At 41.0% G+C, this 11,264-nt stretch overlaps 2 protein-coding genes across 5 annotated transcripts in view; both read right to left on the bottom strand.

The window, feature by feature from the left end:
• Positions 1 to 1,185: 1,185 nt before the first annotated feature.
• On the bottom strand, positions 1,186 to 4,932 carry LOC122996668 (barrier-to-autointegration factor-like). 3 transcript variants are annotated; one of them, XM_044372271.1, is made up of 4 exons: positions 4,886 to 4,932; positions 4,736 to 4,793; positions 2,274 to 2,400; positions 1,186 to 1,553 (listed from the first exon to the last, which is right to left on the bottom strand). In XM_044372271.1, exons 3-4 carry the CDS (start codon positions 2,397 to 2,399, stop codon positions 1,407 to 1,409), a joined length of 273 nt encoding a protein of 90 aa, XP_044228206.1. In that variant the 5' UTR covers position 2,400; positions 4,736 to 4,793; positions 4,886 to 4,932; the 3' UTR covers positions 1,186 to 1,406. The 3 variants fall into 3 exon arrangements, with proteins under 3 accessions (XP_044228206.1, XP_044228204.1, XP_044228207.1); XM_044372269.1 differs by lacking the exon at positions 4,886 to 4,932 and having other exon boundaries at positions 4,736 to 4,879; XM_044372272.1 differs by lacking the exon at positions 4,886 to 4,932 and having other exon boundaries at positions 4,702 to 4,879.
• Positions 4,933 to 8,958: 4,026 nt separating this feature from the next.
• The window catches only part of abhd12 (abhydrolase domain containing 12, lysophospholipase), a 25,181-nt gene continuing 22,875 nt past the window's right edge, over positions 8,959 to 11,264 (bottom strand). For both annotated transcript variants that reach the window (XM_044372220.1, XM_044372221.1), the window contains exons 11-14: positions 11,102 to 11,184; positions 10,123 to 10,201; positions 9,527 to 9,654; positions 8,959 to 9,100 (exon numbers count right to left, since the gene is read on the bottom strand). In XM_044372220.1, coding sequence (XP_044228155.1) covers positions 9,064 to 9,100; positions 9,527 to 9,654; positions 10,123 to 10,201; positions 11,102 to 11,184 — 327 coding nt within the window. In that variant the 3' untranslated portion in view covers positions 8,959 to 9,063. The remainder of the gene's footprint in view (positions 9,101 to 9,526; positions 9,655 to 10,122; positions 10,202 to 11,101; positions 11,185 to 11,264) is intronic.

Below are 11,264 nucleotides of genomic sequence, written 5' to 3' on the forward strand. Positions count from 1 at the left end.
TAAAGGACGAGTTCAGTGTTTCAGTTTCAACAGTCGGGAAACATAAAGGCTGTAAACGACCAACAGACTGGAAGGATCTTTAATATCCAGTATGAACAGGATGCTGGTTTAACTGGAAACACTGAACTGCTCCTTCCAATGCAGACTGAAACAAACAGTGATGGATTTCTGATCAGTTGGTGCAACAGTCAGTATTGATAACCCTGTAATGTCACAAACAAACCTGTAAAAACACAGATTGTGATTTCATCACTCCTCCGAACCTCAAACCTCAGTCCCAGTTTAACCAGTAAACACTGGTTCATGTGTGTCTGACCTCACTCTGCCTGTAACGACAGCGACTCTGATTGTTTTATTATCAGCAACATCTGGAATAAACAGATGTGAACATGTGTCGAGCAGCAGAACAAAGACGAAGTCCAGTGTCTACGTCTGCAGCTCAAGGGCCACTTACTGGAAAACTCTGATGATGAAGGCCAAACGAAGAAGACAGTCAATTCTGTTCAAATAAAGTGTTACCAAAAAAATCCCTGTGTCATTAATAATCAGCTGATAAATGGTTAATAATTAAGTTCTCAGATGTTCTGAATATGAGCTTTAACTGTTTGATTTCATCATTTCCTGTTTAATAAAACCACATGTTGATTACTGTGAAGTTTAAAACACGAGTAAAGGCTTAAAAACGTGAGAATTAACACAAACGTTCAGTTGATCCACAGAATTCATTTGTTCAACATGTTTTGATTTTTAAAGTTAGTTTTAATATAATCTGTTGGCTCCATTTTAGTGAAACAAAACAAGACGGATAAGAGATATCTGATGATATTTTCAGTATTTACTGTCATAGATTAAACAATAACTGGCAGGTTGATATATTGATGACAGTTAGCTGCGGCGCTAGCCTCCGTGCTAACGGTCAGCTGCGGCGCTAGCCTCCGTGCTAACAGTCAGCTGCGGCGCTAGCCACCGTGCTAACAGTTAGCTGCGGCGTTAGCAGCAGCGTAAAGCTTCAGGTTTGGTTCATTTGAATTGTGACATCATCAGAAACATTTTGTATTTTCACCACTTAAGTTCTGACTGAATTAATTATTTAAATGTTTATAAACAGTCTGACCCTGATGTGTTCAGGAGCAGCTGGTTTTTTGTGGCGCTGCAGTAAACCTGCAGCATTGAAGCTTCAACAGAAACTTTTCACAAACAAACTTTTATTCATGTGAACTTTCACCAATGAAACAAGCTCATAAAGCAGCGAAACAAACAGCTGTCTGGTCGCCGTGATGTCACAGCCGGACAGTCACCTGAAAGAGCAGCAGACAGCGCGAGCTCTGATCGGACCTTCAGCAACAGGAAGTGAGCGAGCCAAGTAAGAACAGGAAGGGGCGGGGTCTCTGTGAGAAGGCGGGGCCTCAGAGGAAGGCGTCACACCACTCCTTCAGGCACTGAGCGCAGGATCCGGCCTGCCGGCTGTTCGCTCCGCTGGCGTCTTTCAGCCACTCGGCGAACAGATCCGTGTCTTTCTTCAGGAGGAGGAACTGACCGAGAACCACGAAGGCCTGAAAACACGCAGAGAACACGCAACACATCAAACACACAACACGTCAAACACGCAACACGTCAAACACATCAAACACACCAAACACGCAACACGTCAAACACATCAAACACGCAACACGTCAAACACATCAAACACGCAACACGTCAAACACGCAACATGTCAAACACGTCAAACACATCAAACACGCAACATGTCAAACACATCAAACACGCAACACGTCAAAAACACATCAAACACGCAACACATCAAACACGTCAAACACATCAAACACGCAACACGTCAAACACATCAAACACACAACATGTCAAACACATCAAACACGCAACACGTCAAACACATCAAACACACAACACGTCAAACACATCAAACACACAACATGTCAAACACAAACACGTCAAACACATCAAACACGCAACACGTCAAACACATCAAACACATCAAACACGCAACACGTCAAACACATCAAACACCCAACACGTCAAACACATCAAACACGCAACACGTCAAACACGTCAAACACAAACGCGTGATAAAAGAAACACGTGTAGCAGGTTGAGTAATATCTATCTGATTTGACGTTGAAGCTTCAGATAAACTTGAAACAGATTCTAACAGAAGCAGGACTGTGGATTTGTCTCCATCATCAGTTCATTATGAAGGATCTTCTAACGGAGGAATGATTACTGGTTTCCAGACTGGTTTCCAGACTGGTTCCCACCTTATCGAAGCCCTGCTGCTCCAGCTTCTTGCCCAGTATCTCTCCGATCCCCGACAGACTCGTCACTGGTTTGTCTCCCATCGGTTCGCCCACAAAGTCTCGATGTTTCTGAGACGTAGTCGACATCCTGCCGAACAACGAGTCGGTCAGACCAGCAGCCAATGAAAACACTCCGACTACACATCAGCTGATGTAAACAACATGACGACAAAAAGCTTCTAGGAAACGTCCTGACAACTAATTTATAACCATCAGTTAACAGCAGAGACGCATGTTCATTTACGGTTTAATACGTTAAACTTTATTAAGAATGTTTGTTTCACATTAACAACTAAGAATAAAACAAATATAACCAACAATAAACCGACAAAAACAAACTGCAGCAGCGTAAAATAAAGTTTCATCTGTAGTTTTAATGTTAAATTTCATCTGAACTGTTGCAGAATAAGAAAAACCTTCAAATCTCGTTTATTATGAACTGAAGATCAATTAATCAATTAGTGAACCAACAGTTGGTACCGATGACGTGCCAATAACATCGTGCATCCCTAATTATTGATCGATATATAATATTATTACAGTATTAAAGTATTAAATAGCTTGTAAACCACATAATGAGCCTCCAAATGAAATTAAGTTGATTGATGGTTTTATTAGTTCTGATCAATGAATAAACAGCAATAATGCAGATTAATTATATATATATATATATATATATATATATATATATATATATGTATACATACATACATACATACACACACACACACGTATATGTTTGATGTTGTTTTGTATGTTTCAGGTTTGGTTTCATGTATTTAAGATATTTCAGAGGGAATTTGATGGTTTTTTTTGAAAGGTCGTATATTGTTATTTATGGATCTGTTAGTGTGAATGTATGTTATTGATTAATAATCATCATCATCATCATCGTCAGTCTGAAGAACAGGAAGGACGAACTGATCAGATTCTGATTCATAATTAATCTTGTCTGTGATATTGATCACTGATCATTGATCCTTCCATTCACTCAGATCCTGATTAACTTTTCCGTCATCAATCATCATGTTTGGATTATTAGAAGATTTTTTCTCCTTCTGATAAAAATCAACTTGATGCTGATCAATGCTTCTCTCGTTGATATTATTGATACGTTTATAGATGTAAACTGATAAAACATAATAAATATAAATTCATCCTGTCAGATTAATAAAGTTCATCGTAGTTTAGAGGATTGATTCAGTATCAGAGGTTTTACTGATCAATACAGCAGTGATCAGTTATTGGTGCATCGAATCTGCCAATAACCAATAATCAATTCTAGATAAAACTGTCATGATTTGGATGTTTGTCTCTTTAAAAGGTCATGAAGGCATAAAATAGTTGCAGAAGTTACCAGTACAACCAGTTAAACCAGTACAACCAGTTAGACCAGTTAGACCTGTACAGTGTTAACTTTGTAACATTTATTTACTGACTGAGGTGATTTTCCATCAGACTCTGAGAACGGTGACCTCTGACCTTTACTACACATCCATCAGTTACTGGTCTTCATGATCTACGTGGTCTCACTGGTCTCACTGGTCTTACTGGTCTCACTGGTCTTACTGGTCTTAGTAGTCCAGCTGGATTTTCAGCCACAGTTTTTCTTCTTCCTGCAGGAAGTGAAGTTTCTTCTTCTTTGTTTGTTTTCCAGACTGTAAACTGCTGATGTCATAACGTCTGCGTTCTTCTTCTCTCCTCCTGATACGATGAACCGAGTCGACATCATCATCATCATCATCTTCATCATCATCTTCTTCATCATCTTCATCATCATCTTCATCATCTTTTCGGTTTGATTTTGAGGTTTTTCTTCTTGTTCCAGCAGCGTTTGAACCTTCCTGCTTCCCGTACTTCCTGTTCGCCGGCGTTTCCTGTTTCCAGGTGTGAGTCCAGCTGCATCCAGATGTTGAACAGCGCTGGTGAACCAGATTCTTGCGTACAGTGTTTAATTATTTATATTTATTTATTATTAATAATCTTATTCTGTTATTTTATTATAATCTGTGTAACAAACATCTTTAAATCCATTTTAACATCAGTTGCCATTAAAACACTTTAATACCTGTGATTTGTTTGAAAGCTGATATAGAAATAAAGTTTGATTGATTGATTGATTGATTGATTGACAGACTTCTTACAGCCTCAGTTTGTGCTGGAGCCAGCTGGCTGTTTCCATGGAGACAGGAGCAGCTCATTAGTGTAGCTGTGATGCTAATTAACTGTTTTAATTATTGGATGTCTTTGTTCCTCTTTGTGTTACAGACGTTGCTGAATTATCGCGAGATTTTGGTCACAGTTTGTGACCAAAACGAGCGCAGCATTAAACGTCTCGTGAGCTTTGTTATTATTTTACCGCCTTTGTGCTGAAGTGAAGCAAAAGTACCTGAAAACGTTACAGCAGTGCACGCGGTCTTTACCTGCTGGAGCTGTTCCGGGTCCACGTGCAGGAGGATCAGGTGACTTCACGTTCAGCTGCGGAGACACAAAGTTTAAACCGCAGTTTTCACCTCAGACGTTCTTCATCAGACTTCCGGTGAGAGAAGCTGCGCGCGCTTTGACTCACCTGAAGCTCAGAAAACACCGTAAAACTGCACGAGGACCCCGCGAGGAAGAAACGCGCGCTTTATTTAGAAACACGGAAGTGGGAGCTGACGCCGTTAGCCTGACGTCAGCACGCAGAGGGTCAAAGATGGTTTGTATAGAAGAGGGTTTACTCTGTGAGGAATAAAGGAGCTGTGACGTCTCTCTTCTTATTGTTTAATATTTAAAAACAAAATCCAGTAAAACAGTTTATTTTACAGTTTTTACAAATAAACTTTATGTTTATTAATTTCAGCCTGAAGCCTGGACTGAATCTAATGTTTTTACATGTTTCATCTCTGTTCATATTTATTATAGAATATAATTTTAATTATATGTTTAACTATCATATTTATATATAAGCTGTAAGAGTTAATAATCATAATTACTATTATAACTGTATATAATGTTCTGCTGTTTTATATTTGAATCTTTTGTAAAGTGTTGGCGCCTCCTGCTGACGACTGAATGACCTGCATCACTTCCTTCATCACACACAGTAATTATGATTCATTCTTTCTGACTTTATCTTCATGTTTAGTTTTTATTTCCAGGAATCAAACTGGACGTTGATGGAGGAACGATGCACATGAAGATGTAGAAGATATTAAAAACATGTGTGACGTGACTGCAGGCAAGTCAGAAGCTGCTCATTTATTCATTTTAATTTCATTTTTATTTGAACAGGAAACAACAGCAGAGCAACGTAGAACATTATCAGCTGAGCCTGAATCAGTTGAAGTTAATTTCTTCATGTATTTGGGCTGAAACACATAAGAAAACAGCATTTAGAAAATAATAACAAGAGTAAATTAATTTAACATGTAAACAGATTCAGAGAGACGTCGGTGGTTTGGAGGAAATATTAATGTTATTATGAAAGTGTTTCTGGTTGATCCTGGTGAAGCTGATCATCAAACCGATCACCTGGGTGGATCAAGGTGATCAATAATGTCCCGGTGTTGGGAGACAAGCTGAAGCTGATCCACCTGCAGAACGACAGAGTCGAAACCTAACGAGACAAAAATAAAAGTTATAAAGAAACTGAAGTCAGTGGAAGAGGTTCAGCTCGCTGTAATCGTTCCTCCTGTTCATACTGGATATTAAAAGATCCTTCAAATGTGTTTTCAATGCATTTAAAAGTCTGTGTGAAGCTTCTATTCAGCTTCATCAGTCTGAGTTAGTCATATCAAGTGGATATCTGACACATTTACAGTCTTTTTAGCATCAAATTCCCTCTTTGTGTTTCCTCGGACAGTGTTTCCCTGTTGAGCTGCAGGTGGAAGTATAGTAACAAAAAGAGGAACTTTGGCACTAAAAAGACTGTAACGTTGAAAGATATCTACTTGATTTGACTCATTTGGACGCTGAAGCTTCATATTAGCTTCAGGCTGTGGATTTTGTCCTCCATCACTTCCATTGTAAGGTCATTATGAAGGGATCTTCTGATGGTCAGTATGAACAGGAGGACTTGAGGAGATCTGTTTCCCTGCAGCGGACCCAGACGGTGATCTGTGACATCACAGCCTTCTTCCAGTACGTCTGCGAGATCTGACATGAAGATCCAGCTGCTCAACGAGTCCTTCGAGTCGCTGAGCAGCTGCTCGATGGAGTCTGGAGGCTGTTTGACTTCCTGGCGTTCAGTGGGAAAGCTTCCAGTAGGTCGGAGTTACCATGACGATGAATCAGTGTCTTACTGAGTTTTCAGCTTCGTGTTTGTGATTTAAAATGAAAGAGACATCTGGATGATTTAACAGCTTCTATTTATTTATTTTAATAGAGTTGAAATTAATTTATTCTCCGATTATCTGACTGACCAATCAGCAGGAAGTCGATATTTATCACAGTTTCCTCCAGAGGTCACTGTGTCACAAGAACCATCAACTCACAGCAGGATCAATATCGATTGATCCCATCAGCACTGAACTTTAGTCCCTCGACGTCCAAACAACCAATCAGCTTGTTGACTGTGACTGTTTCCATCAAACTGACCAGTTACTGACCAGTTACTGACCAGTTACTGACCAGTTACCTGTTGTTGCCTTCATGCACACAGCAGACGGCGTTAATGCTGCGTTCATGTGTCGTGGGACGTTTCCAGCCTGCCTGTTATATTATATTATTATTATATTATTATTGTTGTCCAGTAAATCTGTGTTTATACCTTTAGTGACCTTTATTGTTTTGTTTTTTTAGACTCTTTTGTATTTTTTAAGACTGTTGAATGTTTGACGTAAAACTGTTTTCTTTGATGTCGACATCAGCATCAAGGTCTCTGTGTGACATCACAGGTGTGTTCTGGATAACGGAGTCCTTTAACATCTACAGCGCTCGTTACTGAAAATAAACCTTTGCTGCATTTGTGATGTTTATGTTTATTATGTTATATAATATTAAACAATAAAGTGTTTTTAAATTTAAACCCCCCAAAAAAACAACAACAACAACAGTTACATAAAACAAGAAATATTTAATTCATAATTCAAGTCATAACAGGCCTTCAAACTGAGACTCAGGAAAACAAACCGTCCAGAAGAGTCGGACGTGATCACATGACCCCAAAAAATAAAATAATTAAACTGACAAACAGAAACAAACATGAATCAGATCGTTAAGAGAAATAAAACCTTCAAAAGATCAAAACTGAGATTTTTCATTTCTTCACGTCTGTTTGTTCTCCAGTTTGGTTTCATCGTCCTCGAAGCTACAGTGTGTCAAAAAACAACACTGTCGCCGCGGTCTGTCGCCGTGGCAACCCTGTGCGGCGTGAAGCCGGTGTCAGTGTGTGTGTGTGTGTGTGTGTGTGTGTGTGTGTGTGTTGTCGGAGGAATGATAACGGAAAAGGAATCATGTGTTTGTGTTCAGTTCATGCGAGAACGTTCAGTCACACCAAAAACAAACCGTAATGTGAGTGAGTGTGTAAGTGTGTGAGTGTGAGAGTGTGTGTGTGTGAGAGTGTGTAAGTGTGAGTGTGTGTGTGTGAGTGAGTGTGTAAGTGTGTGTGTGTGAGAGTGTGTAAGTGTGAGTGTGTGTGTGTGAGTGAGTGTGTAAGTGTGTGTGTGTGAGTGTGTGTGTGAGTGAGTGTGTAAGTGTGTGTGTGTGAGTGTGTAAGTGTGTGAGTGTGTAAGTGTGTGTGTGTGAGTGTGTGAGTGAGTGTGTAAGTGTGTGTGTGTGAGTGTGAGTGAGTGTGTGTGAGTGTGTGTGTGTGTGTGAGTGTGAGAGTGTGTGTGTGTGAGTGTGTGTAAGTGTGTGTGTGTGAGTGTGTGTGTGTCTTCAGTGTGTGTGTGTGTGAGAGTGTGTGTGTAAGTGTGTGTGTGTGAGAGTGTGTGTGTGTGAGTGTGTGTAAGTGTGTGTGTGTGAGTGTGTGTGTGTCTTCAGTGTGTGTGTGTGTGTGAGTGTGTGTAAGTGTGTGTGTGTGAGTGTGTGTGTGTGAGTGTGTGTAAGTGTGTGTGTGTCTTCAGTGTGTGTGTGTGTGTGAGTGTGTGTAAGTGTGTGTGTGTGAGTGTGTGTAAGTGTGTGTGTGTCTTCAGTGTGTGTGTGTGAGTGAGTGTGTGTAAGTGTGTGTGTGTGAGTGTGTGTGTGTGAGTGTGTGTAAGTGTGTGAGTGTGTGTGTGTGTGAGTGTGAGTGTGTCTTCAGTGTGTGTGTGAGTGTGAATGTGTGTGAGTGTGTGTGTGTCTTCAGTGTGTGTGTGAGTGTGTGTGTGTCTTCAGTGTGTGTGTGAGTGTGTGTGTGTGTGAGTGTGTGTGTGTCTTCAGTGTGTGTGAGTGTGAGTGTGTGTGAGTGTGTGTGTGTCTTCAGTGTGTGTGAGTGTGAGTGTGTGTGAGTGTGAGTGTGTGTGAGTGTGTGTGTGTCTTCAGTGTGTGTGAGTGTGAGTGTGTGTGAGTGTGAGTGTGTGTGAGTGTGTGTGTGTCTTCAGTGTGTGTGTGAGTGTGTGTGTGTGTGTGTGTGAGTGTGTGTGTGTCTTCAGTGTGTGTGAGTGTGAGTGTGTGTGTGTGTGAGTGTGTGTGTGTCTTCAGTGTGTGTGAGTGTGAGTGTGTGTGAGTGTGTGTGTGTCTTCAGTGTGTGTGTGAGTGTGAGTGTGTGTGAGTGTGTGTGTGTCTTCAGTGTGTGTGTGAGTGTGTGTGTGTGTGAGTGTGTGTGTGTCTTCAGTGTGTGTGTTCCTCCTCACGGTGTGCTGGGGTGAGTTGTGCCGAGGAAATCACTGAAACACAGAAACACAAACAGAAACATCAGCAGTTGTTTATCTGTTTATAAATCATGTTTACTGTGTTTGTTTATCTGTTTATCTCATTACTCTACATATATATCCTGTTTATACACACTTACTTTATTCACACTCACATTTATATTTATATCTACACTGGTTTTTATACTGATATTTACTGTTTATGTTTATTATTTTGTTTTGGTTGTGATGTTTAATCTGTTGATGTTCGTGGAGCCTCTGAGTCCAGGATGTTCTCTGTTGTTGTTGTTGTTGTTGTTGTTTATTATATGAGTTTTATGAATATTTCAGCCTGAACACAGAATCTTTGTAAATGACTGTTTTTCTCTTTCTGACATTGTTTATTGTCTTTGTGTTTATTGTTTATTGTTCATGTTTGTTTCCTTCTGCCTGCTGTTGTACCTGAGGATGTTTGGCAGCTCCGGGCTCCTGTAGATGAACTTGTGCTTGTAGGCCAGAGACGACGGGAACGGCACAAACTGAACCTTGTGACCACTGAGACTCTTTGACTGGGCGGCCATGTTGTAGAGCTGCAGGAGAAGAAGATTCATGTTAGTTCCAACATTTCACTCCTCAAACACGGCAGCAGCAGCACGCAGCAGCAGGCCGCAGCAGCAGGCCGCAGCAGCAGGCCGCAGCAGCAGGCTGCAGCAGGCTGCAGCGGGCCGCAGCACGCAGCAGGCCGCAGCAGCAGGCTGCAGCACGCAGCAGCAGGCCGCAGCGGGCCGCAGCAGCAGGCTGCAGCAGCAGGCTGCAGCAGCATGTTGCAGCCTACAGAAAAAAAACACTCAGCGTCTTTCTTCAGAGAATCTCTGAACTTCAGGGAGTCGTCGGCGTCTTTTCAAGCAGCAAGAATAACAGATAATAAAAAGCAGGAAGTCTAGTCTATGGTACCGCAGCGGTCGGAGTAATAATATGTCGTCATAGAAACATGCGCAGCTTCATCATAAAAGCTTCCCGCCAGAGAAAAACATCACATGGAAACACGTCTCTCGTACCTTCTTGCCCAGATGGAAAGGAACCACGCCGTCGTCCTCGGCGTGGAGGATCAACACGGGACACGAGATATGATTCACACTGCAGACACACAAATACAACGTGTATGATGATGATGATGATGATGATGATGATGATGATGTAGAGTCTCTGCTGCATCTTCTTATTTATTGTTTGAGGTTATTTACACAAACTAAAATAAATAACTAACGTTCAGGTAGAAGACAAGTTATTGATCTCCTCTTCCTGCAGTAAATAATAAGCTGTCAGAGGTCAAAGGTCACTGCTGCAGTGATACAGATCAGTCTGCTGTGTTCACCAGACTGGATCAGAACCAGCAGCAGCAGCAGCTGGACGGATCGTTTCTATTCTGCTCTTGGTGTTACAGAAGCTTCTGCAACATACTGGGTTCAACAAACATTTACTGGACTGTTACTAAAAAGTTCTGGAGTCCATTCAAGAGATCTTTGGGAAAGTTTCTACGATCCAGAAAGTCCACAGCTGCTTAAAAAGTTTGTTTTTTGTTCCCTAAACAGTAACTTCATCAGTTTCAGTTTCAGTTACTAACAGAAGCTCAGAGTTACTGAAAAAGTTTGTTTGTAAATGTTTTGAAACAGTTCCCTATAAAGTTGCAGGTTTCCAGTGAAAGTTCATGAATTCTTGAAAATGTTCTTTGGCTCTCGGATAAAGTTGGACAAAGATCTTTAAAAAAGTAATAAAAATAAAAGTAAAGTTAAAAAGTTAACAGTGCAGAGTTACTGAAAGAGTTTCTGTGTTCTTGATCATTTATCCTTCACATCTGAAATCACTTCCTGTTCTCCAGAAGAGGTTCTAGTTACTCCTGAGAAGTTTCAGGATGTCCCATAAAACAACAAGAGCTTCTGGATCTGTTGAATGTTTCTTTAACGTATGTGTGACCTGAGGCTCAGAGGTCAAAGGTCACTGCAGCTGTAAACAGGAAGGAAGCTGGCGGTTACGTACTTCTCGTCGCTGGCGAAGCGGATGTTGTTGGCTGTGATGGCGTCCAGGAAGAACCAATCAAAGCCGGGCAGGTATCTGTACACCTGAAACACACACACACACACACACACACACACACACACACACACACACTGAGTACACAACAGTCTCTGTACACAAGTTC

The sequence above is a fragment of the Thunnus albacares genome, chromosome 14 (genome assembly GCF_914725855.1).
Source record: "Thunnus albacares chromosome 14, fThuAlb1.1, whole genome shotgun sequence".
Lineage (NCBI taxonomy): Eukaryota > Metazoa > Chordata > Actinopteri > Scombriformes > Scombridae > Thunnus > Thunnus albacares.

Bases quoted from the DNA above. Each gene is read 5' to 3' on its own strand.
- LOC122996668 (XM_044372271.1), bottom strand. From the start codon at position 2,399: ATGTCGACTACGTCTCAGAAACATCGAGACTTTGTGGGCGAACCGATG. The intron at 1,554-2,273 runs GTGGGAACCAGT...GCGTGTTTTCAG, and splicing joins AGCAGCAGGGCTTCGATAAG to GCCTTCGTGGTTCTCGGTCA.